Source organism: Onychostoma macrolepis, chromosome 12, assembly GCF_012432095.1.
Source record: "Onychostoma macrolepis isolate SWU-2019 chromosome 12, ASM1243209v1, whole genome shotgun sequence".
NCBI lineage: Eukaryota > Metazoa > Chordata > Actinopteri > Cypriniformes > Cyprinidae > Onychostoma > Onychostoma macrolepis.
The window spans coordinates 25,976,802-26,002,592 of NC_081166.1; the positions used below are offsets into that span (position 1 = coordinate 25,976,802).

Sequence of the window (25,791 nt, forward strand, 5' to 3'; positions counted from 1 at the left end):
TGTATAAAATCCCTTAAAGAGATGATTGCAATTTATGGTGTATTTAATCATTAAATGTTTCCTTCCAAATAAAAAACATCAGGAATGTCATCGGTAAGGACAACTTAAAACTGTGTGCTGGGCCCTGTGATGACGGGGACCCAAAACATGTCTACATACAGCTGAACTGCTGGGGCCCACCAATACAAATAACTGAGATCCCCTTGAATTCAAGCGAATATGTTAATTTAAAGTTTATTTGTGCATTTGGTTGGCCTGTGTCTGTATTTGGCTGAAAACAAGAGATACGAAAATTAAATCTATCAAAATCTATGAATATTTTTGACATAAAAAGAGCAGTAGAAGTCTTCCGCAGCATGATCCCTCAGGAGCTCAGGAGTCTCCCTGCTGCAGACGAACCGTGATCGCTGTTCCTGGTCAAAGGGCTGGCCTACAGCGAGAGGCAGAGATAGAGCTGGTTAACGTTTAACCACGCCGGCTTGTAAAGCAGCCCCAGGACAGTGAACCTTTGGAGTTTGATATGATGTGATTACAGAATCACCCCAGTGACACGTTGCCAAATTCAGCAGAATGAGGGTCTGAGTCTTCCGGGTGGTGATCTCTGAAATTGCTCAGGTAAGTTGCTTCTTAAATACCAAATTATGTGACATGAGGAGCCTTGTCAGGTAGTGGCAAGATAAAGGCAGTGGCAGTGTTTAAAAAAAACGCTAAGCTCATCCATACAGCTCTGTTGTCTGTATTTAATGCTTTTAATGGTGCAGTTCAATTAATAATATTGCATTAAAACTGTTCGATACGATTGTGAGGACACTGTCTAGGTAAGATATAATAAAGAACAGTCATCAGTTAATTACACACATTAATTTGACTAATTATTTTTGCTTATTTTTACATTCTGATTAAAAAATTTTACAACACAAACTCTAATAGTCTTTATAATACAGAAACGATCATTCACCTTTAACCTTTCTTCTACATTTCAACATACAAACATGCACATGTGAATTACAAGATCAGCTGTAACATAAACCCAGAGCTAATCACTGCTGTTACCAAAATGCTTCCACATATGGCACTTCTTCAACATACGGTATTTATAATACACGGAATACTGAACCTTACATATGGTTTTTAACGATAGGAACACTGTGTACATGTGTGATTTGGTTGGGGGTAGTGCATAGAATATCGTTTTTGATTTATGATCTTAAATACAGAGGCAGGCCGCAAATGTAACATGCAATTGAAGAGCAATTACAAATATTATATTCCCTGCACTTTTGCCGTTTTGCCCTGCTGTTGCCGTTTCAGTCCAGCACAATGGCCTTCAGAACATGTGTATTTAGCTTCAGTCAACATGGGCTGAAAAGCAGCCAGAGATCCAGGCATGATAAGCGCACGTCTAGTTATCTTGTTTATGCAAACGGTAACCAGGCTGTCCAGAAGAGAGCAGTGGATGGACTGCAGACTAATGGAGTCCTTTCCGTACTGTCTTAAAATGCTCTCTTTAATGGATTCCTAATGTTTGGCCATCTCTCTTAAATCCCTGACGTTTGAGCTTCAAGGAAATCGCCATTTGTGACCCTTGCTAAAGATTTTTGGTTTCATGCACTGTATGGATTGAATAAAAGGACGCATTTTCCAAACTGCAAAAGCGTGCAGTAATAGCATCTTGCTCGGTGAGTCATCTGTGATGAGTCCTTTCAGTCTAGATAAATTCTCTGTGCTTTGCACAAGCTATTGAATTTGCAGAGGCGACCACATTAGCGCTGTCATTGCTGGTGAGATGCATTGTAAAATTAATGAAAAGAAAAAGAGCACACAGACTTGCAGGGACATCGTACATCTATTTTTAAGGGGACACCAATGGCAGTCCTCACTTAGTCGATGCACTAGGCAAGATAAAACTTTAAAAAAGCATATTTTATCAACTAATTGTTTTTTTTGTATGTAAAATGTATCTTATCCCTATATATATATATATATGTGCCAAATAAAGGCCAGCTTGTGTTTGTCTTTTTTTGAGCTACTTATAGAGAGACAATGATTGTGGTATCACGGTATCATCATCGCTGTCATGATTACACGCAGATACTGAAGAGCTTTTGAAAATGACTAGCAGTCTTGTCACCTTTGACCCCTATTCTGTACTCACACACTCCTTTGTTGTCTTCAGCATCTCTCTTTGATCAAGTGAAGCTGAAAAAGACAAAGACAAATAGACACTACACTGATGAGTTTTACAGACCCATGGCCATGCGATTCAATCACACTTGATAGCACTTTCATCTCAAAAGAATGAATAATCAGAAGGGAGATATTGTTAATATTAGATTTACGTAAATGGGAACTTTTGCTTACTTTCTGCTTCAGACTCTTGCTTGCCCATATTTTCTCCTCAGAATCAAACATAGTATCTAGTTTCTCCAATGAGTCTCAGAGGAGATCTCAACAATGTCTTAAACGATGGTCACATTTGCTCTAAAGTCTGCAAAGTCATAGATGTGTGAACAAATGATTATCAACAAATGAAAAAGAATAAAAAATAAAAATGATCAGAGCTGCTATTCATTACTTAGTTCTATAATTTTATTACTATTAACTAAGAAATCTCTTAGGAAAGGAATAGTTTGAAAAATAAAATATTATTTTGTCTTCTAAGAGAGGATAAAATAAAAAAAAAAAAAAATAAAAGTCTGGTTTTCTGTCCATGCAGTGAAAGTCACTGGTTTACAGCATTGTTTTGGACCCAGCTTTCATTGTAAGGACAAAAACTGTCATATATTTTGTGTTCCATGGAGGAGAAAAAAAAAAGTCATACATTTTTTGGAGAGTTTAGTCTCCTGAGCTATTTATAGAGCAATCTTTTGATGTAATAATAGAATTATGCTTTCATATTTTCTCAATTCTGATTGAGGAAAACAAGGTGTGAAATAAGGGTGGGACACAGATGTCCTCCTATTGAAAAATATGTGACTCAATGATTGTCTGCTGTTTTGATTTGCTCTCTTCAGTTAATAATTACACTGCAGTCCTTGACCGGGAGGTGAGGAAAATGTTTTTTTCCCCCCACTTTTCTTTTTTTTTTTGCCAACGCTGTCCAGCCAATATATACCCAAAGCTTTCTTCATGCAGTTCAAACAGACTTTGATCAGAGACACTGATTAAATTAAGATGACAGATGCCTACATTAAGACCAAATAATCACATTTCTCCTCCTCTAGGATTAGATCTTTGTGATAAAGTTTTCTCTTATGTATAAATGAACAAAATGGCTATTTATTAAATGGATTAGTGTTGTTCAAAAGAGAACTGTTAGGACATATGAATTTCTTACCTTTGAACCTGTCCGTGAGAAACATGTCTTGGCTTCTTATCATGTTCAGATTTAAAGCAGGAGTATGCTATCTTGCCCTGTCATTTATGTGTGTTTGAACTTTGATTTAATTTCAGTGAGCACCCCTAATTTTGCTGATTTATAGCTGATAATCACTCACAATGGAAACCAATCAAAAATGTGGGGATGGACTGACTGGCATGCAGAAAGAGACTGCGCTGCGTGCTCTGATCCAGCGCACAGGATATCACATACACCAGGTAATAGTTACCACAGCCTTGGGTAACAGGACAGGTGCCATTGTGGGATTATGGGATAGGAACACTTGCTTAATTCGACTCTTACTTGAGACAGAAATTTGGTGCCGCTGGTCCATAAGATCCATTTTTTTGATGCTTTCATTACTGGAGATATCTGTGTGGTTGTCTTCAGCAGTTTTTAGTATGTAATATAGTGGCACCATCATGTGGTGAAAATGGAAAAACTTCCTTTCCATCTATGAAAAAAGCAGCATATGTCTTGGATCAGTACAATGATTTGTCCATTCTTGAGGTCTATAGTAGTACCATATGCATTTATGGTGCACATTAATTTGTGATATATTAGAGAGGCATCACAGATGTTTTCTCCTCAGGAAAATGGCCAGAGGAGATATGGTGGTCCACCTCCTAGCTGGGAAGGCCCACCTCCAGAGAGAGGCAGTGAGATTTTTGTGGGAAAGCTTCCTCGGGACCTCTTTGAGGATGAACTGGTGCCGCTCTGTGAAAAAGTAAGGGGAAAAGTGGTAAACTGTAATAATTTAAAAGAAATTAATAATGACTTTAACAATTAAGCCTGTTCCCGCAACTGCTAATTTATTTGCTTTGATATTTTATAATGCAACTTTTTTACATAATATAAACAGTATAAACAGGCTTCCATAGATATTTCAGTGTGGTGTAGCCTTAAAACTGTTACACTTACCTGTCTTTGCAGTTTGGCAAAATTTATGAAGTACGGATGATGATGGACTTCAATGGCAACAATCGAGGCTATGCATTTGTTACCTTCTCCACAAAACAAGAGGCTAAGAATGCCATGAAACAGCTCAACAACTATGAAATCCGGTGAGTTATTGTTCAAACTAGACATCTTGTAGACAAAGCATAACCATAAAAACTGATGGAAAATTCTTATACATCTTCACACAGGAATGGAAGACTTCTTGGTGTGTGTGCAAGTGTAGACAACTGTCGTCTTTTTGTGGGCGGCATTCCAAAGACCAAAAAGAGAGAAGAGATCCTGGCAGAGATGAAGAAGGTGACGGATGGTGTAATGGATGTCATTGTTTATCCAAGCGCTGCTGACAAGACCAAGAACCGAGGTTTTGCATTTGTCGAGTATGAGAGCCATAGAGCTGCTGCCATGGCCAGGAGGAAACTGCTACCAGGTAACACCCGATACAACGAAAAATTTAAGCTACATCACATTAGATCTAAAACTACTCACACTTCTGTTTCAAATGTACAGACGTTTTTGAAAGCAATCGTCTGTTTCCAAAGCCAGACAAGATTTTATTGATTTCCCACATGCTGAACTCATGTTGAGTCCAAAGATACTTAGTTCATTGCCCAAAGAAGTTGATCGAGAGATAAAAGACGAACCACTGACATGGTTTTCTCTATCACTTCCCAGGGAGGATTCAGCTGTGGGGTCATCCAATTGCAGTCGACTGGGCTGAACCTGAAGTAGAGGTAGATGAGGACACCATGGCCACAGTGAAGATCCTCTATGTTCGTAATCTGATGTTGCCCACCACAGAGGAGACCATAGAGAAAGAGTTTAACAGCATCAAACCTGGTGAGCTAACAAAAAGACTCTTTAATATTCTGGTCTCTGGACATGCCTCAGGTCAATCCTTCAGTGCAAGTCTTTTTTACCCTTTCTATATCACATGCCAGGCGAAAATCATAAACATGAACACTTAGAAAAGTAATTGCACAACAAGCCGCATAATTTGAGGTATCATTCATGTTCGTAGTAACAGAAAAAGTCTGGATGGGTTATGCACCAAAGTTTACTTACAGGAATCCAAATCTGGCTTTTTCTCTTATGAGGTACACAAAAGAAGATATTTTGAAAAACGTGCTCAAACAACACTGGACTCTATTGACTTTTACATTATGGTTTCTCAGTCTGAACTGTCAAGTAAATAATTTCATTGTTTTGATTTGATTGAATTATTTACAGTGTTTGCTAATTTACAGGTGCTGTTGAAAGGGTGAAGAAGATCCGAGATTACGCTTTTGTTCATTTCTCTCAAAGAGAGGATGCCATTAATGCCATGAACACACTGAATGGAAAGGTAAGGCGGCACATAACCTATAATTGAAACTCACTTGAATCATTATGAAATAATGCTCTATAAAAAAACTCTGCATCTCCTCCAGGTCATTGATGGTTCTCCCATTGAGGTAACACTAGCCAAGCCTGTGGATAAGGACAGTTATGTTCGGTACACCCGAGGCACAGGGGGTCGTGGTGGGACTCTGCTCCAAGGAGACTATGCTTACACTGTAGGCCAGATGTACGACCCCTCAGCAGCCTACCTAGGAGCACCAATATTCTACGCCCCTCATGCATATACAGCCATCCCTAATCAGTTCCGCTTCCCCAGTACCAAAGGGCACATAAGTACCAGGGGGCTGGTGCGCTCCCCCTCTGTGAGAGGTGGGTAATCTGATTCACTTGTTCCAGAAATTTGTAATTAAATGTGTGACGATCATCTCCAAGAAATCCCAATCAAGCTTGTGAATTATCTGCTAAAAATGTAGTTATTCTTAATGAATACATGAAATTGCTCTGATTATTAATGACCAAACAATCCACTTCATATAATTAAGTATACACTACATAAGCAACAAAATGAATACAGACTAGGCCAGTCTACAATTTATTAAAGTCAACGTGAAACACTTTTCACATATTTACATTCATAATGTGACAATTCTGTAAAAACAATTGTTTGGATAAAATCGAAAAGTGGGCATTACATACCAAAATGAAGGCAGGTCAGTGAAATAGCCTTGTGGGCAGTGAGCCAACATACAACACTGTTGCCCTACGGACATCCTGAGTTTGAATCCTGACTCGAGGGGGTGGGATCAGCCCCACTTCGCTTCCTATCAGTTCTGAGCTGTCCTATCGGTGAATAAAGGTGAAAAATAAATTAAAAAAGGGCCAAGTGGTTGAAATGAATTTAAAGGGGGTTTTGTGATGTTAGCTGAAAAGGAACATTGTTTCAGGGTGAATTATTGTATTTAAAAGAAACAATACAAAACATTTTTGGAATAACATGCACTGATGAAAGGTGCACAATTAGGCACAATTAAGTAAATTGAGTACATTTTTATTTCATGTTGACTTTAAATAGACAGGGCAAATTACTTATGTACAGTTCTTTCATTATTGTTTTATTATGGCAGTTCAACCATATGATATTTGCATCATCATTTGCATGTGACCTTAAACACAATGTATTTTGCTATATTGTTCTTGATAGTTTGCTTGTCCTATCTAGCATTTGAATTTGTTATCCATGCCTGCATATTACAGTGCAGTAACAATAATATCTTATTCTGAATGGATGGGGTCCAAAAATCAAGTCTATCAAATGTATAAAAGAAATCAGAGATGCAGCATCTGTAATGTGCTGGCTTGGGATATATGATGATCAGTTTCTCTAAATCTTGATTGAAACCCAGGTGATTTCTGGTGATTTGATTCGACTTAATGCCTTCTTGCATTCCTAGAAATTTACATGAATGTACCTGTAGGGGCAGCGGGCGTACGTGGTTTGGGCGGGCGAGGATACCTCGCCTATGCAGGCATGGGTCGTGGCTGTGCCACGTACCAACTCAAGACAGACAAACGCCCCGACGACAAACTCTATGACCTTCTTCCTGGCATGGAGCTCACGCCCATGAACCCAGTCACTCTGAAGCCTCAAGGCATCAAACACGCCCCACAGGTACACTCATACCCTCACTGAAAAGATCACTCGTGGATTTTGAAAGGAGGAATTTTTCAAAGGAACATTTTTCCAGGGACAATTTTGCCTGTTTTCGCAGATCTTGGAGGATATTTGCCAAAAGAATAACTGGGGACAACCGGTTTACCAGCTTCACTCTGCTATTGGACCAGATCAGAGGCAACTGTTCCTTTACAAAGTCACCATCCCTGCTCTGGCTACTCAATATCCAAATATGTATGCCACAACTTCTACCTCAACGATACACACATCATCACAAAGCAAGAACACTTGCATTAACTGTGTCACAAAACCTAGTGAGCTGCCTAGATCAGTCGTTCCCAACCACATTCCTGGAGGAACCCTAAACACTGCAAAGTGTCCATGGTTCATTTGTTACACTCCCATTTCATGTCTCTACTAATGAGCTGATAATTAAGGAGTCAATAAAAATCTGCAGTGATGGAAGTACTCCAGGAATGTGGTTGGGAACCACTTACCTAGATCAGGATGTCCTCCTTTTCTCGGGCTGGGATTTCTAAATTACCTTAAGATGTTTGGGTTTTGGCTTTGTTTTCCTACTGATGTGCTTTCTACAATACTGATACATTATGGCTGTATCTGAAAGCTGAAAAATGCTGCCTCCAAAGGCAGCATATGGAAGTAGGAAGGCAATAACACGTGTAAAACCAATGACAGTGTCACTTTCTGTCTACTGAGATAGCTTCATCTGATCAATTTCTGAAGGCAGCATAGATGTATCCTTCAGCACTTTTGATATCCCACAAACCTGTGCGGTCCATTCAGCCCGATCTCACGGCAATTCGTACATATTTTACGAGGTGGCTAATTCGTACGACCTCACTCGTTCAAATTCATTCGATTTTTGCTAAATCGTATGTATTTTGTGAGTTGCCAATTCGTATGAATTTGTACGAATCACCTACACCTAACCCCGCCCCTAAACCTACCCGTCACTGGGGTTTAGACAAATCATACAAAATTGTACGAGTGAGGTCGTACGAATTCGTACGAATTCTCCACCTCTTCAAATACGTACGAATTGGTTGTGAGATAGCGTTGGTTCCATTCTGTGCCAGTTTAGCTATAAAATAAAAATGTCTGTCAGTGCCAATAGCCTTGTGGGCAGCGTGCTGACATACAGCGTTGTTACACTGCGGGTGTACCAAGTTTGAATCCCGCCTCCCTCTCTCTCCCACATTGCTTACTGTCACTACACTGTAGAATCTAAATAAAGGCAAAAATGACAAAAACAAATCTTTAAAAAAAACAAACGTAAATCTTTAAAAAAAAAAAAAAACTGAATGTAAACAACGTTGATTACGTTCTAGGGTACTCTCCAAAATGGCGGAAGACAGTAACTCGGGAGAAGAATTGTTGAATAAATTATACTATTATTGTTTCCTTTACGCACAAAAAGTATTCTCGTAGCTTCGTAAAATTACGGTTGAACCCCTGATGTCACATGGACTATTTTACAGATGTCCTTGCTAAGTTTCTGTGCGTTGATCGTGGTGATATCCTTGCTGTCTTTGGAGGGTCAGAGAGCTCTCATATTCCATCAAAAATATCTTAATTTGTATTCCAAAGATGAACGGAGGTCTTATGAGTTATTATGAGTTACTTATGATTTTTGGGTGAACTAACCCTTTAAATAAACACACCACATCCAGCTAATCAAATCCTTCAGGCTTATTTGAAAACAAGAGGTAGCCTATATGTGTTGGAGCAGGGTTGGAACTAAACTCTTGAGGTTATGCCTGTGGCCCTCGAGGAGCTGAGTTTGATGCCCCTGCTATAGTTAATAATATATAAGCTATATAAATAGTTGTGTTTGCCAGTCAGGCTGTTAGAAATGTGAGGCTATTAGAACGTAGAAATACATAGACAGTCGGTGTGCATACAGTCCGTGCATTACACAAGAATAACCAATAACAGTCAGAGCTCAAATCTGTTACTTCAAGAGGTTACTTTCTTAGTTAGCACGGTGTCAGTGTAGAAAGGTGCCAATGTAGCCATCAGACATCAAATCAGCTCACAATGTTTTGGGACACAGCAATAAATTTACACTTTTCAGTAAGAGACGGCATTTAGCAATGCATGACAGACACAGCACTTCCTAGCTTCTGTCAATATAAACCTAACTCACATCCGCATCTTTTTAAAAATACAAATATGAATCTATTTTTAGAAATCTATACTTTTTAACACAAAATTTTATCACTGACGTTCTCTGTGTGTCCAATCAGACATCCGTTTACCCCCGCCAAGCTCTGCGCATCAATGGATGAGGCGAAGCTGCATGCGTCCGAACACACGCTGCAGATCCTTGGTGTTCAGACAGAGGGCGCTGACGCTTCCGCTGCTGCGGCCGTCGCTGCTGCATTCCCAGGTATGTGAGGTCTGTAAGACTGCTACTTATTTCACTGTGATTCTAATTCTGTTATTATGGAGCAAACATATACTAGGACAAATATTTTAGTCTATTAATTACTCTGTAATGTACGACTGTGGCATAAAGGTTTGTTTTAAACCTGAAACTCATTAACTATTAATAAAATTATAATAATTATAATTGTAAATTATAATAAAACTGATACATAATATTAATTTAGTTAAATAATACACATTTATATTAAATAGTTAAATGTAAATATTAATGCCATATCTCAGGGCTTCTGCAGGTTTTATGAAGGCAAATGTATGAATTTCTAAGAACTTTTAAAACCACATAAAGAAAAATTAAAGAACAAATTAAATGAAAAAAACAAAAACAAAATGTAAATGTACATTTCTTGTATTATCAACACTTCAAAGTTTGAAAATACAACTTTCAATAGATCTCCATTACTTTTTCATACATTTTATGACCACACTGCAAAAAAATCATGTTCTTCATCAGTATTTATTTTACAATTTACTAAAGATTCTTAAATCAAGATTTACTAACAAAATTGATCAAAATTTAGTGCGTTTTATGATTAAAACTAGAACAAATCTGCTAGTAGGCTCAGAAAAATCTACTAAATTCAAAGGGAAAACAAGTTTTCATTCCCCATTAACATGTTCATCCTTGTTTTAAGCCTAACTTCATTTAATTTTGTTCAGCTTCGTGTTCAGCTTTGTTCATGTTTCATGTTCAGTTTGCACCTCAAATGAATGCATCTTGTTTTAATGATGTTTAGGTATTTGTATTGCAAAAAAAATATTGAGGAAGATATTCATTTTTACCTTGCAATGCAACATCTAATGCCATGTCTTTATAAAAGAAATTCTTTCTGCTCTCTCATTAGGCCTTTATTTGTGGAAAGGCAAATTAAGACCTTTTTTACATGGATTAAAAATCCAAACCCATCCATTTTTATTTATTTATTAATGTCTTTTAGATGAAGTGGTCTTGTCATCTGATACCCACATATGTGCATTCTAAGGTTAAGAAAACTATTTCAATAGTTAACACCTAAGGCTTTTCAACAGTTATTTTGCCTTGAGTCCATTCCTTTTGTTTTCACAGGTTATGCAATTGCCAGCACCACTGCTAACCAGCTGAAACAGGCTGTTTCTCTGGGTCAGGACCTGACTGCCTATGCAACCTACGAGGGTTACCCTGCCTTTGCTGTGGCAACCCGTGGAGATGCATATGGAGTGTTTTAAAACCTTTAACTAACAGTCTCTGTAAAGTCAATGTTAATCTGTTCATTGTATTCTGTCGTGTCTATAGGTTAGTAGTGATTGTTTGTTTAGAGTTATGATAACTTTATTTCTTCCCAAGTGTTTTCAGCATTTTTACGATATTGAAGAATGTGAGTCATCTTTTGACTTAACTCAGGAAGAGGGCCGTCTGAAGGCTGCCAACAACTCAAACCCAAACAAAAATGTCACATTTCATGTTTTATGATTTATTGCTGTTTGTCAAGGCTTGAATTCCCTTGATTTAAACATTACTTGTGTCATAAATTGTGGTCATCCAGAATGGTGATCTCATTAGATTCAATTTTTTTTTTTTTTTTTTTTTTATTATCTAAATGAGACAAATTTAGGCTGGACCCTTGTTCAATGCTGCCTGCTGCCTTTGAACGATTGCCTTTAACAATGAATCACTACAATTGAATGTCATTTCGAAACACTTAGTAATATTCCATTGTGCTAAGTGATACAGATGTTTATCCAGACATTTACTTTAGTAAGCTTTGGTATTGTATTTAAAGTGGTTTGTTTTTGTGTTGGTTTTCTTTCAGTATTTACATTAACACCTAAGTACAGAGAGTTTTAACAGATGAAACCCATTCATACGCTTTTGTATGTATCTGCAGGTTTTAGGATCATTCTAGATATGGTTGACACTTTGTATCTGGTTCGTTTATTAGTAGTTTTGCTACATTTTATAAGATATTTACAGGCTTGCTACTAATATTTTCCCACTTCATACGTGGGGAATGTAAGAGCATTGTTAAATATAAAGATGCCTTAAAGGTGACAGTATTAAAGTTTGTGTAGCACTTAGAACTTATTTTTATACCTGACTTCCAACTCTGCTTGGATGAACTTTGTTATTCGATCATAGAGTGTTTGAAATTATTTATTGTCTAAGTGATCGGCATCAGATCTGGAGGGACAATTGGACGGGCATCATCAGGACAAAAAAATAAATAAAAAATAAGCTGAGATCTACATAGTGCTACAAAGTAGGCGAGTTGTGAAAATATAATTCTAATAAATCAACTAACCTTCAATAAATCAAATTCAATTCTTGACATGTCTCCTGACTTCTTTTTTGCATTTGTGACACGTTTTAAATGATCATGAAACCCTAAAACACATTTTTGATATAATAAGCATTAGATATGTACAGGTTGCACATTCTTTAGCTGACTTTAGCATCACTGTTCTTTGTATAAGCTAGCTTAAGTATTGATAACATAATAGTATGGGCTACACTGTGTATAACGCTTTGTGATAGTCTGTCTGAGTTTTATGTAAATTACGGCAACGATTAGTTCTGTGAAACAAAGCAAAACCAATGTTACTCACCTATCGAAAAGAAACAAAGTAACCTCATTACTATAGAACTCATTATAATCAGTGATGCTGTCTACACTGGAAGCCGAGTCGCGACACGACAAATCCCCAACAGTAAACTGACAAAATATGATATGTCAGCAGGCCCGGATTAACACAGTGTAGTGCCCTAGGGTGACCACATTTGAAGTGCCCCCCCTCCCCCTCAAAATTCAGGAGCACCTTCTGATCAATAACAAAAATTAGCCTTCCCATTACAAGGTAATATTTGACTCCTTAAAGTGATTTACAGGGGCATTTTTTCGCTTAATTTTATTAAAAGGTAGGCTATGTCATAGTCAAATTCAAAAATGAATATAAAAAAAATATATATATAGAATAAGAACAGGTAGAATAATAAGAATAAGTTACTAATCAAAAGAAATCAATATTAACAAAATTAGTTTCCACTACAAAGTTGGCACAGAAGAACACAAAAGTGGCATGTAGGTAAATTTACAGAAATAAACAGAGGCTCAGAGGTGGCATGGATGTTTTAAATTCATAACAATGATATATATATAAAATTTTGAATATAGAACTATTATTTGATTGAAATGATTTAAATAACTGAAATGACACTTTAAATATAAAAATGAAACTGCCAGCAGGTGGCGGCAATTAAGTGACTGATTTTTTTTCACTGAATCATTCATTCAACTGATTCGTTTGAACGGCTGATTCATTCAGGAACGAAGCAAGTGACTGTCTTTATGAGTGGGTAACTGAATCACTGACTCACTAGATTCATTTAAAAACGCAGGTTCATTCGTAAATGAAACACCGCTGTGTTTGAATGGAGATGCGCAGCGGCTCGGCTGTGACTGTTTGAAACAATTTTCCTTGACTAAATAGAGCAAAATCAGGCAATATTGTTAAAGTCATACAATGTACATCGCTTTATATTAACTTATTGTTCATTGAACTGTTGTATTAATTTAATATCACATTTACAAACTCCCTTAATAATCTTTAAAAGCTGTTACTCACTTCAGTTCATCGCAATCTCACAATTATAATCAATGAAGCTCTCTACACTGCACAATGAATCTCTTATTTACACCATCTACACTTTGTTTGTTATGACGAGAGCATTTGTGAGCTTGCATAACTCAGCAATGAACAAAAGTATTTTGAGCAGTGAGTGGATTCTGATTAACATTGCATTCAATGAATCAACATATGTCTGCGATACATTACTCACCGCTGCACAAACACACAAGTAGAAATCTTTGAAGCTCCTCTCAGCGCAAACACAAATAGCCTATGCTGATTGGGTTAGTCGCACAGGTGCTCCTAAATATTTTTTGATAGTCACACGCAGTACTTTACAGTCGCACTGTATAGCCCTGGCTATGTGTCGTGATATTTTCTCTTTGTTTAAATTTACGTTTCACACAATGGCCAAGTCGATGCTGCCTATCCATTTGTGAATAAATATGCTCGACTCTGACTGGGGGGAGGGGCCAAATACATTGTGACCTCACCCAATCGCAATTCTTTATATGCGTGCATATATTTGATATTCTCTCTGTATATTGTATCATTAACTGTTCATTTTCTATGCATCTGTATCTCTTCCAGCAAAATAATGTAAACAAAACATGAAAAATATTTTAAAGGTCTTGTCATTATCGTAATCACTTGGTGCCCCCCTATTGGCTGGTGCCCCAGGGCACTTGTCCAATCCCGTATATATGGATAATCCGGCCCTGTATGTCAAAATAGATGTGCATGAAGGCAAAGCATCCTCACTAAATTCAGAAGCACCGACAGTGATTTGATTTTGGAACAGAGCATCCTTCCAGAGCTCTACGGTGGGACTTGAGATCGGTTTGTAGCGCAGTTGTTTCTTTCTTTCTTTCTTTCTATCTGAAAAAATTTCTGATTTTTTCTTTTGAAAAATGCATACCCCACCTTTAATCAGAAGAATCCCCTCTGAAGTCATTTTTGTTTTCGTAAGTTTACAGAGTTCTACACGCTTGCAGATCAACCCAATATAATCAGAGAGAGAAAAAGCATACACACGGTATAAATAAGATTGATTGTGTGGTGTTTGATTTATCAGGAGTTTTCGCGTAAGCTCGGTCAGTTGCGTTATAAGAGCGTTGCTGTGTTTCTCTAGAATCTCTACATAATCCATTGACAATTTGAAGGAAAGTTTTGTTTGTCTAAGAGGACCGAATGTCCACGTATACTGTTTCAGTGACAAACGTGAGTGTACAGTACAGTACAAAAATTTGTTTTTTCCCTGAAAACTAGGGAGTGGAAATGGCAACTGAGCTATTGAGTGACCCTCTGCTGCCATCTACTGGATATAATAGTAATTTTGTGTAATTGTCATCTTAAAAGTCTTTGTTTTTCACAAGGTTTTTTGGCACATTTTTTCGTCATCTCCATGAATGAAAAGTGAATTTTTACAGTGAATTTTACTGCACAACTGCAAAGTTAAAAGGTTAATAAGGCTTTTAAATATTGTATTAGTGTTTAAAAAGGCGGGGTCTTTTTTGGGGTATTTTTTCTTCCATTTGCAAGGTGCTTGCTACATTTATAAAACAAATAGTGCATAATTAAAACAATAGGACACAAATTTAAATTAAAAAATGTATTAAATAAATTCAGAAGACATTGTACCTGACATGTTAACTATAAGTTTGGGTTCTATGTGTGCTGCCTAATGATAATGTGAACACATATGGTTTATTTTAGCAGACCAATGGAACAGTTTTATAGATATTTTTATACTTAACTAAACAATTACCTTACCTTAGAAATCAATATTATAAAACAGGAAAGTTAACTCTGCTGAAAAAAAAACCAATGGAAACCATCACAGAAATTCCAATGGTTTTCACTACAAATACCATTACAAACATTACAAACAATCAACTTTTAACCATTAAAACCATTAAAAAATGGTTTCCTGTATAGTGTTTTGGGACATATTCCATTAGGGTTTGTTGGTTTTAACAAGCCACCAATAGAAGGTGCCCAATTACTAGTAGAAACCCACAGGCACCATTACAGTTTCCATTAAAACCAATACATTCTATTGGTTATCTAATACATTTCTATTGTTTTTTTGTTTTGTTTTTTTCAGCAAGGCAGTGTCTGTGAATTTTACATTTTAGTACTCACACTGTATGAACGTTTAAAGACAGTGTAAAGAACAACAATATTAAGTTATAGATTGATGCTGTTAATTGAACACTGCCTTATGAGCAGCTAATATCTGTCAGCGTCACATCTAATGTTCTTTCTCAGTGATACACTGATCAGTAGTAAAAACTTCTGGTGACTTTGAAAGCATCAGAAGTGCCCACGTATGGTGTGGTGATGGTGTTGTTATCCATGACTTGTTTGTAGTGTCCAAAGTGTTGAATCCGGTAGGTTCCTGTCTGTGCCGTGAGCGGGATGTGCCACTCCAATTTTGACTGACTCCGGCCAGCGAATCCTTTAATCCAGTGAAACCTGAATACACAAACGAGTCTACATTACAGTGCATATTGATTTTTAATTTTAACACTTTAGAATAGGGAACACTAATTCACTATTAACTACAACTTTTCCCTCAATAAAGTGCTAATTTGCTGCTTATTAATAGTTAGTGCGGTAGTTGTTAATTGGGTAGGATTAGGGATTTAGAATAAGGTCATGTAGAATAAGGCATTAATATGTGTTTAATTACTACTAATAAATGGCTAATATTCTAGTAATATGCATGCTAATAAGCAACTAGTTAAAAGACCCTAAAATAAAGTGTTACCTTAATACTATAATTTAACATTTTTACATGATTTTTCCCTCATTTAGTTTTTCTGTGATACCAGTTTTGAAATTTAGGTTTGTCTCTGTGCTCAAAGAATTTTAAAAACTGATATCAAATAAATCAACATTCAATCAAAAGACTTTGATGCTATTTTATCACTTCCAGTTTTGCTGACATACTGTGTTTTGCCTTTACACAGTATGTCAGACTGTCTAATCTAGAATTCCTATACGGATCACAAATGGATTTCGGCCCGAGGATTGAACTGGCTATATAATAAGTGATAAGACCTTGACTCAGCATTTGCCTTATCGGGGATAGACCTTGAAAGATACCATCAGCATTAAGACGGCTTTATTAACTCATCCTCTAAGTAAAAGTATAGACTAATACAAAGGAATATAATAACATTAGCATTTAAAAAGCATAAAAAATGCCTCTTTCTTCAGCATGTACTGTATGTCTGTAGAAAACACATTACCTCGTTTCCCACGATGCATCTGTGTGAACTATTTCCCATGAGTCGGTGTCGTTGTGAAACCACTCCACTGTGACAAATGTCTTATCTCTCTGATATCAAAATCACCACAGATTAGTTATATCTCATACATAAAAGAGCATGTTTTGCAAGAGATTATTGTACAGTTACTGCTACTAAAGAACTCACAATATCTCCAGAGTTTCTCGGGTTTCCAGCGACAAATGTGACGGATGCAATTTCTCCCTTTAGAATAAATAAATCACATAAAGCTTGTCAATTTATAACAGTGAGCTTGTCTTTCACTAGTACAGTGTTAATGTACAGTCACATTTTTCACGGGCAAAAAAAGTCCATTGTCAACAGCATAGCAGTTTTTAAAAAGAAGTCACATTCAATCCAAGCATCTTTATCTTGGCCAATGCAGCAAAATCTAATTTTTATGTTACAAAAACTACATGGGGAACTTTTTCACCCTCACGTGAAACTCCCAAACGTGTGGATTCCTGTATTCCAATATTGAAATGATTGATTTTTCCTGAAACATTGCGCCAAACAATGGTAAATGTGACCTTTACAGTACTGTTTGTACATCACAATTATTAACCTACCACTTTATAGACAGGGTTAACCTGCTCTAAGACGTCGCCAAATGTGGTGTCAGCTGGTGCTACATCTGCCACCGGGTCCTTCAATTGATTAAAAAGTTTGTCTTCATCAAAGAAAGGGGGTTCAGGACCCTTCGGCAGCTCTCCTATTGTTCCCTGTGGAAGATTGGTTTATTCATGAGATCAGCCAGTCCATTTCGGTTTATCAAAATGTCACAAATGAATGTAAGGCAGCGGAGCGTTACATGAGCTATGGCTTTGGCCAGGCCTCTGTAGCGCTGGATATAAGCCGAGAGAGTGTGAGGGCCAAAAATAGTGGATGCGCCCTCATATCGCTGGATCTGTGAGTGTGAGGATAGAGGAAAAACACAGACACATATTTTTTGGGGATCACTGATGTACATTGGAGCACCATGTACTGTAAATATCATGACTTTTTTATGTTATGTTTTTTCTAAGTGTTTTCTAGCATACACACCTGATACTCTTCGTATGTAGTGATGTAGTGTGTGTAGATGTTGCACAGACCAGCAACAACCACTTCTGCATTAGCGAAAGACTCTTTCACCTCCAACTCCTATGGAAATCAAGTGAAATGCTTATGACATCAACTTTTACAAAACTTTTTTTTCTGTACCCCTAAAGATATTTAAAAATAAAAGTTTTTCGGTAACACATTGTTTGAAGGACATATTCTCGCTATTAACTCACACATGCACATATTAATGCCTTATTCTGCATGACCATATTTTAAATCTCTTAATCCTACCCCATATAAACTTAACAACTACCTTACTAACTATTAATAAGCAGAAAATTATGACTATATTAAGGAAAAAGGTGTTAATAGTGAGAATTGGTTTTAAACAAATTGGGACAAATGTGGACAACTGATCTAATAATTTTTTTTTTTTTTTAAATGTTTTTTATGTGATTAAAAATATTTAGGTTATTCCTGTGATGCAAATTTGAATTTTCAGCAGCCATTTCTTTAGTTATGAGTGTCACATGATCCTTCAGAAATCATTCTAATATACTGATTGGCTGAAAAATTTCTTATCAATGTTAAAAATTGTTTTTGCTGTTTAACATTTTCGTAGAAACTATGATACACTACCATTAAAATGTTTGAGGTAAAGATTAAAAAATTAATCAAAAGTGACAGTAAAGACATTTATAATATGCATAACAAAATATTTATATTTTAAATTCTGCAAAACAGCAAACAGCGAAAACTCTTTTCAGTGTTGATAAAAACCATTTTTAATAATTCAGCACCAATTTATAAAATCAAGCACCAAAATCAGCATATTAGAATGATTTCTAAAGACTGGAGTAATGATGTTGAAAATTCAGCTTTTGCGTCAGAGGAATAAATTACATTCAAACAAATATTAAAATAGAATACAGTTATTTTTATTAAATGTAATCTACAAAATTACTATTCTTACTGTATTTTTGATCAAATAAATGCAGCCTTGGTGTGCATTAGAGACTTCTTTCAAAGTCGTTAAAAAGTCTTTTACCAGTAGTGTATGTGCAATTCTCACCTTTTTGACTGCCTCTCGTATCCTTCTCCCTGACATGGTACTAGAACATAGAAGACAATTTGGGGTAAACCATATTGGCTCATTATAGAGCCACTGTTTTCTATATTAACCTTTCCTAACAGAACTCACGTAAATTCTCCTGGGACCGCAACGACGGCTAAAGAGCCGATAGTGATGATCTGAACGTCAACAATGGCTGGATGCCATGGGAGGGGCGAATCCATCTGCATAAAAACAATCATCAAAGTTCTTATTTCAAAGCAAATAAAACAATCCGACAGGTGTTATTAATACCATTACCTATTGTCATGTACTTGTAAAAAAGTGCCAATTTTGGAGCGATTTTCCCTTTTGGCACATTCTTATCTTAAGAAAAGATAACATATTGAATATCAGGTTTTTAAATTCTGTTTCTTATTGAGCTCTAATTGTCCTCGTACCTCCCCAGTGCTGAAGAGGATTGGTTTAGGCCGATGACAAGCTGTGGTCTCATTGGACGGCTGTCCCAAAATCGCATCTCTTATTCCATCCCAGAAAGGATCTCCATCTGTATCCCCTGGTCACAAGAAAAAGCATGACCATAATTATCTGCCTGTCAAATATGTAACCGTAAGAATTGGCAAAGTACTTGCCAAACACGTGACGTAGCTATATTTGTTTATGAAACGCATCTCCTTACCTTGTATGAAGCTTAACTCTCCTCCTCCATCAGTAGTACCAGCAGCAAAACTGTGGCCCAGAGCAGGTTTACACGTCCGTCCCTGATGACAGAAACAGTGTCGGCATGAACACCACAATGATGAGTTTCCTGGTTCATGTTAAGTTCTACAGACAGCATCTGTGACGTTCAACTGATAGCTATAGAAAACAATTTTCACTCTTCTTTACAGATTGTAAAAACAATAGAAAAACATGTTTTGGTGATGCACTTACAATTTGGAAATTTTGGAAATTTAAAAGCAGAAACGCGAGTTTAGATTGTTTGTGTTAATGAACATACAGGAATTATACACTACAAAATGTGCGTTTTTGACCTGTAAAGTTATATTAAATTGTCCTTTTGAGATGAAACTATACTGTACCCAATTGTAAACAGCACTTTACGAATCTTTATGTTTTTGTTAAGTGAGTTTACATGAACATGACATCGAAACACAATTTTGCACAAAGTTGGTGTTTCACTAGTCAAATGCTTGCACATATAATGATCTAAATGCATGTATAAAGTCAAAAAATTGCAATTGACCGTGTTTTCTTATTGTTCACCCAAAAGTGAAAACTATTATGATTATATAAATTATTGAATATAGAACATTTCTTTAAGTTGCTTTAAAACGATGTGTATTTTAAAAAGTGCTATTCAAATATAATTGACTTGACTACTCTTTTAGAAAATGCTCCTGGTCTCATTAGTCGTATTATATGCACAGAAAGCCTGTACTCACAGCATGAGTGGAGTTTAATGGGACAGTCTCATCGGTCATGTTGACCCACTGATGTGCGCTGTAAACGGGCCCATGTAGCTCCTGCTTTGCACTGCTGTACAGCTCCTGCAGACCAAAACAACTAGGTAAAGTAATGCACTCACACCACAATCACTGATACACATCAAGATCAAACAGTATGACAAATGATACAAACCTTTGCTTTTTTATACATATTCTCTCCTATGATCCTGGTGCTTTCAAACATGTCCTCACCCGGTCCAAAAGCTACGCATGCTTTTTTCTGTTGAAAGGGACATGGAGAGTGAACATTTCTAAATGTCTGCAAATATTTAAGTTGAAATATGAAACTTATATATATATATATATATATAAATAATAGAAATTGTATATATTTTATTGGAAAACATCGGCCTTGTATTTCAATGTAATATATAATATGGAATGTGACCAAATTATATATAAATTATACATATTGTTTCCTGAATACCCCACATATTATGTGTAAAAAATAAATATTAAACTAAAGGTATTCTTAGTACAAATCTAGTAAATGGCAAACAATCCTGTTAATATACAGCATGTTTATAATAATATAACTCACTCCACCGATGGGACAGGAGCTGTTAAGGTAGTCACACTTCTCGCCTGTGTTCACACAGACGGGGCCGAGAATGTTGGGAGATGAATCTCCAAGATTACTGGAGGAAAAGCCGGCTACAAAAGGACCCTAGAGGTACACAGAGTGTAATGCATTAGTGCTGAAATTTTCATACTGTCCCCTAGTCAAAAAGTCTATTAAAGACAACTGCCGACATAAGCAACAGAAATTTTATCTTCCGTTTAATTTATAGGACAAACAGATCTTGCATAATAAGCATTAATTAACATCTTAAATAAATCTCCTGTGTTTAGTGCATTCTCCCAGGAACTATTGACTTTATTGAACAGCAAAATGTCCTTGTGAACTCTTCAAGTAGATTACAACTAATAAAGACAATTAATTAACCTTGAAGATGGGGCTCAGAGGGAAAGGCTGTAATTAAAAGGTTGACCTTTTACCTCACCGGGGAGAAAGCCAATGTTTTTCTCTTGCTCGAAGGCATAGGAGGCGTAGCCGAGGTTGTCTGAGCTCACCATGAGATTGGTGTTATTCATACTGACGGGATGAACAGCAAACCAGCTGAGGGCAGATACATAGCCAAAAAAAAATAATGCATTGCATTTATTATCAATGTATTTGGTGAAGTCAATTACCTTGAAGACCATAAGATCTTGCTATGTTTGCACTGAAGCTTAAGATTTTACAAAGTAAATGGCATGTTATACCTGAGCAAGCCCATACCATCCCCGTCCAGATCTGTGAATTTCATGATGACAATCTGCTTGTCTGTGTTGAATTCATATCTGGGTTGGAAACAGAGTCAGAAATGAATGCGTTGTGACTTACAGCTGTATTGATGGTAGGGAAAATTTGTCACATTTTACTGTAAAACAACTTTGAGACAAAACTGCAAATACATAAAAAAAATGTTATAAAAAAATAATGTTACAACATAGAGAAATGGACCCTTTTCACATTTCCAGGATTCTCAGAAGTGGAAGTAGTAAACTTCTATCATGGTGAATGGAAACTACAACAAATATATGTTTTCTGTGATTTAATGCCAATGTAATATACAATGTATATACATGTTTTCTGAACAAGTATAAATTTAATTTGCTTTCTGACTGCCTTGTGCATTATTTACACTTTATATTTTATGTTAATTTGATTTTGTAATTAACAAAATGTCTACATTTTCAGCAAACATTAAAAAAATTGATTTAATATTCAATATTAAATATAAGTATTTAACATAAAAGGATATTATACTGTGTTCTATATATATATATGTAGAAAAAAAAAATTAATGACCTCATACTGGTAAAATGAAAATTTTGCCGGTTCAACTAAAAATGACACTTCTTTCCGTTTACTTCCCTTTGTTGTTCCAAACCTTTATGACTGACTTTCTTCTGTGGAACACAAACCAAGATATTTTGAAGAATGTTGGTAACCAAATGGCTTTGTGTTCCATTGACTTCAATATGAGCACATCAGCAAACAAACAAACAAACCTGTTTCTCTCCTCCTCAGGGTTGTTCATGTATGAATGTGGGCTTCTGTTCAAGTTGCTGTCGATTAGCTGTCCTTTATTTATAAAAATTCGTCCAGGTCTCAAATTCCGGTGAGCTATATCAATGCTCTGATGCAGACGATGGAAAATATGATCAATGATATGCTGAAGGCATTTACATGAACTGCTTCAAATGGTACACATTTATATGTTAACATTTCAGAAATGCATTTCAAATGTAAAGCATACCTTGACTATTCCACTGACGATGGCTTGTATAGACGGCTTAATGTAGCCTTTACTGGTGATCATAAAGAGGGTGTACTGGAAATAGCCGCCCACGCCTGAGTGTGTGTGTGTGCCACTCATGACCACATTTTCCTGTCTGTACAGGTCTCCGTATTTCGCCTTAAGCTCTTGCAGAACCTAAAATGGTTTGGGACAATGACATTTAAATTCACCCTCATAATGCAATTCTAATGAGATTTGGGCAATATTGCGATCATTAAACACGATCAAACTGATGGGATTAAAGTTCATAATCATAGGAATCATAACAGTAAAATTTGTGGCACATGCTGATTTTAAATCACAACAAAACAGCATGTAAACACTGCAGTACTGGAAATGAAAAAATATGCCAGAAATGATCAAAATCTGGTTTGAAACATGAATCATGATTATTAGATGCAAGATCTTTGTATTCATTTTAGTTTCTCAGATTTTTAAAATTCTATATTTTATACAGTTCTGCACTAGAAATTAGATTTAATCATTCCAAAAAAATGTTAAGTGGTGTAACATAATGAAATGAAATCAAATAATAATAGCAATACAAAATCCTGACAGCTTTATTATAATATTTAATTAAAAAATATAAAATATTTTTCAAAGTAGAAAGCATGTGTTAAAAGCTTTTGTAGAATATAGAAAAGTGTTATAGAATTTTAAACTCATAAATAATACAAAAATAGTACCAAACTACTTAACAAACACTTAATAAAGAGCTTTTAAATATAAAATCTAGTACTATATATTCAGAATTTCTAGTACTATATATTCAAATAATAATAATTATTATTAAACGTGTTCTTTCTATTGTGAAATTTACTCGCAATTTTCCTTTATTGGGTCACTGACAAATGTGTGCGTGTGTGTATATATATATCATTCCGTTTTGGGTCATTTATATTTAGATATATATATATATACACACACACACACATTGTCAATGACCCATATGCTATTATAAGAGAAGTGCTTTATGTAAACATTTCCCATGACCACAGAAGAAGAAACTTGGATGTGTGTGCAACCTCTAGCCTCAGTCTCTGAGAGACCATGCCGATATCTGCAGTGACGAACACCACCCTTTTACTGCCATCGTCCACGATGAAGGCTCTGCTGAACAGACGTGTGTGGATCCCTCTCGCCGTCTGCTCAGTATTAGCGTAACCCATCTTTTCCACAAACAAAAAAAACTAAATCAGCATTCACAAAGAATATTAAAGGCCTTTGACATCGATATCTGTCCTTTATCATCACATCTGATCAATGCACAGTCATAAACATTATCAGTCTAACAACTGATGAATATCAACTTCAGCTATAAGGCCTCACAAATAATCCAACAGAACAGCTGGAAATAGTTTCAGAGTAATCAAATGATCAAAATCTAAGAAATCAACTGAACAGAAAGAGACCGAGAGAAATGAAACTGACCATAGGCAGATCGGCCACAGGCCCGGTACAGTCAGCTCGACCCACACCAATCAGATAAGGGTTCTCTGGAGGATCCACTGATGGGCTCGGCTCCTCTGGCGTCACTTCTTCTGGTGCACAAATAATTCAAACCAGACATGATACGATTTTTCAATAAGCTTATGAATGGAAAAAATTACATTGAGATTCAAAAGTATGAGTAAAAAAGGTTTCAAAGTAAATCCTACATCAAATTTTCTGCACTCCTCCCTAATTTAAATAACTAATAATATTTCTAAATTTTAAATATAGTGTATGAATATGAAATCAAAACTTTTTCCTAGGTCTTAGAATGTGTAACTACAAAAAAATGATTACTTAAGACAAAGACATTACAGTTTACATGCTATAAATTTCTTGCAATTAAACCATGTGAACAGTTCAGAATTCATTTAAAATATATAATTACGTTTTTCTGAATCCAGTTTGAGGGCCAGGACTGTTATTAACCCCACTGAGACTGCTGTCATCAAAAGGAAAAGAACTATGAGGGAGATCTCCAGACCATTGAGCCGACAGCACTCAGTCTTACGTGCCATCACCCTTCACTGAGACACACACACACACACACACAGAGCACATGCTTGTCACACATATTATAAACACATATAACACACTAAACAACTCTGAACAACACTTAAACACAGAAAAGCAAAGAGCAAGTGTGTAAAGTTTGAAGCATTAATCCATATTTCTATGTTGCTAAATGTCATAATAACACTACACTTCAAATGTTTGGGGTTGATATATTTTTATGCTAATATTTTATCATTTAAAATAAGTGTTTTCTATTTTAATATATTTTTTAAATGCAATTTCTTCCTGTGATGGAACAGCTGAATTTTCAACCATCATTCCAGTCTTCAATGTTCAGAAATCATTCAAATATGCAGATTTGCTGCTGAAGTAGTATTTCTGGTAACACATTACAATAAGGTTCATTAGTTAACTACATTAGTTAACATTAACTAATAATAAATTGCACTTATACAGGGTTTATTAATCTTTGTTAATGTTAATTTCAACATTTACTAATACATTATTAAAATCTTGTTAACATTAGTTAATGCACTGTGAACTAACATGAACTAACAATGAACATCTGTATTTTTATTAACTAACGTTAGCGAAGATTAGTAAATACAGTAACAAATGTATTGCTCATGGTTAGTTCATGTTAGTTAACACATTAACTAATGTTTAACTAATGAACCTTATTGTAAAGTGTTACCGTATTTCTTCTTATTATCAATGTCAAAAACAGTTGTGCTGCTTCATATTTTTAGGGGAACATTCATACTTGTTTTAAGGATTTTTTTTTTAAGCTCAAAATATAAAATATGACTTTTTTAATAAAGTCATTACAGTCACTTTTGATGAATTTCACACACCATTGCTAAATAAAAGTATTAGTTTGGACTGATTTGGATGATTTTGACTTCTGATGCACATAAGTTTACATACCCCTTGCAGAATATGCAACAGTTGTTGATCCGTGTTAACATTCAAGAGTATGTAAACTTTTGAACTGGTTCATTTTTTTAATTCAGTTGTTGTTTTGTTTTTTGGGCTTCATGTAAACATCTGTATGCGAACCTGCTTATTCACTACAGTACTAAATAAAAAATAACATGC

General features: G+C 35.9%; 2 protein-coding genes across 6 annotated transcripts; one reads left to right on the forward strand and one right to left on the reverse strand.

Annotated features, from left to right (window-relative positions):
• The first annotated feature begins 518 nt into the window (after positions 1-518).
• a1cf (apobec1 complementation factor) lies at positions 519-12,119 on the forward strand. Of its 5 annotated transcripts, none has more exons than XM_058794533.1 (12): positions 519-615; positions 3,454-3,597; positions 3,972-4,106; positions 4,313-4,443; positions 4,528-4,766; positions 5,012-5,176; positions 5,584-5,681; positions 5,767-6,046; positions 7,129-7,346; positions 7,447-7,583; positions 9,617-9,759; positions 10,882-12,119. In XM_058794533.1, exons 2-12 carry the CDS (start codon positions 3,499-3,501, stop codon positions 11,019-11,021), a joined length of 1,785 nt encoding a protein of 594 aa, XP_058650516.1. In that variant the 5' UTR covers positions 519-615; positions 3,454-3,498; the 3' UTR covers positions 11,022-12,119. The 5 variants fall into 5 exon arrangements, with proteins under 5 accessions (XP_058650516.1, XP_058650519.1, XP_058650520.1 ...); XM_058794536.1 differs by having other exon boundaries at positions 7,153-7,346; XM_058794537.1 differs by having other exon boundaries at positions 9,617-9,768; positions 10,882-11,020.
• Positions 12,120-15,447: 3,328 nt separating this feature from the next.
• asah2 (N-acylsphingosine amidohydrolase 2) lies at positions 15,448-24,695 on the reverse strand. Its single transcript, XM_058794137.1, has 20 exons — positions 24,566-24,695; positions 24,118-24,227; positions 23,712-23,855; positions 22,645-22,821; positions 22,397-22,524; positions 21,605-21,682; positions 21,338-21,458; positions 20,880-21,005; positions 20,472-20,558; positions 20,276-20,380; positions 19,510-19,591; positions 19,271-19,386; positions 18,960-19,054; positions 18,831-18,870; positions 17,759-17,857; positions 17,526-17,621; positions 17,284-17,436; positions 16,862-16,918; positions 16,676-16,764; positions 15,448-15,896 (listed from the first exon to the last, which is right to left on the reverse strand). Exons 1-20 carry the CDS (start codon positions 24,693-24,695, stop codon positions 15,701-15,703), a joined length of 2,229 nt encoding a protein of 742 aa, XP_058650120.1. The 3' UTR covers positions 15,448-15,700.
• Positions 24,696-25,791: the final 1,096 nt, after the last annotated feature.

What these genes read in the sequence shown, in the direction of transcription:
- a1cf (XM_058794533.1), top strand. Translation starts at nt 3,499, where the DNA reads ATGGAAACCAATCAAAAATGTGGGGATGGACTGACTGGCATGCAGAAA. An exon ending in TGGTGCCGCTCTGTGAAAAA is followed by an intron (nt 4,107 to 4,312) that starts GTAAGGGGAAAA and finishes CTGTCTTTGCAG; the next exon opens with TTTGGCAAAATTTATGAAGT. An exon ending in TGAACACACTGAATGGAAAG is followed by an intron (nt 5,682 to 5,766) that starts GTAAGGCGGCAC and finishes CATCTCCTCCAG; the next exon opens with GTCATTGATGGTTCTCCCAT.
- asah2 (XM_058794137.1), bottom strand. Translation starts at nt 24,695, where the DNA reads ATGGCACGTAAGACTGAGTGCTGTCGGCTCAATGGTCTGGAGATCTCC. An exon ending in CTGTGGCCGATCTGCCTATG is followed by an intron (nt 23,856 to 24,117) that starts GTCAGTTTCATT and finishes TTTGTGGAAAAG; the next exon opens with ATGGGTTACGCTAATACTGA. An exon ending in CTACATACGAAGAGTATCAG is followed by an intron (nt 17,622 to 17,758) that starts GTGTGTATGCTA and finishes TCACACTCACAG; the next exon opens with ATCCAGCGATATGAGGGCGC.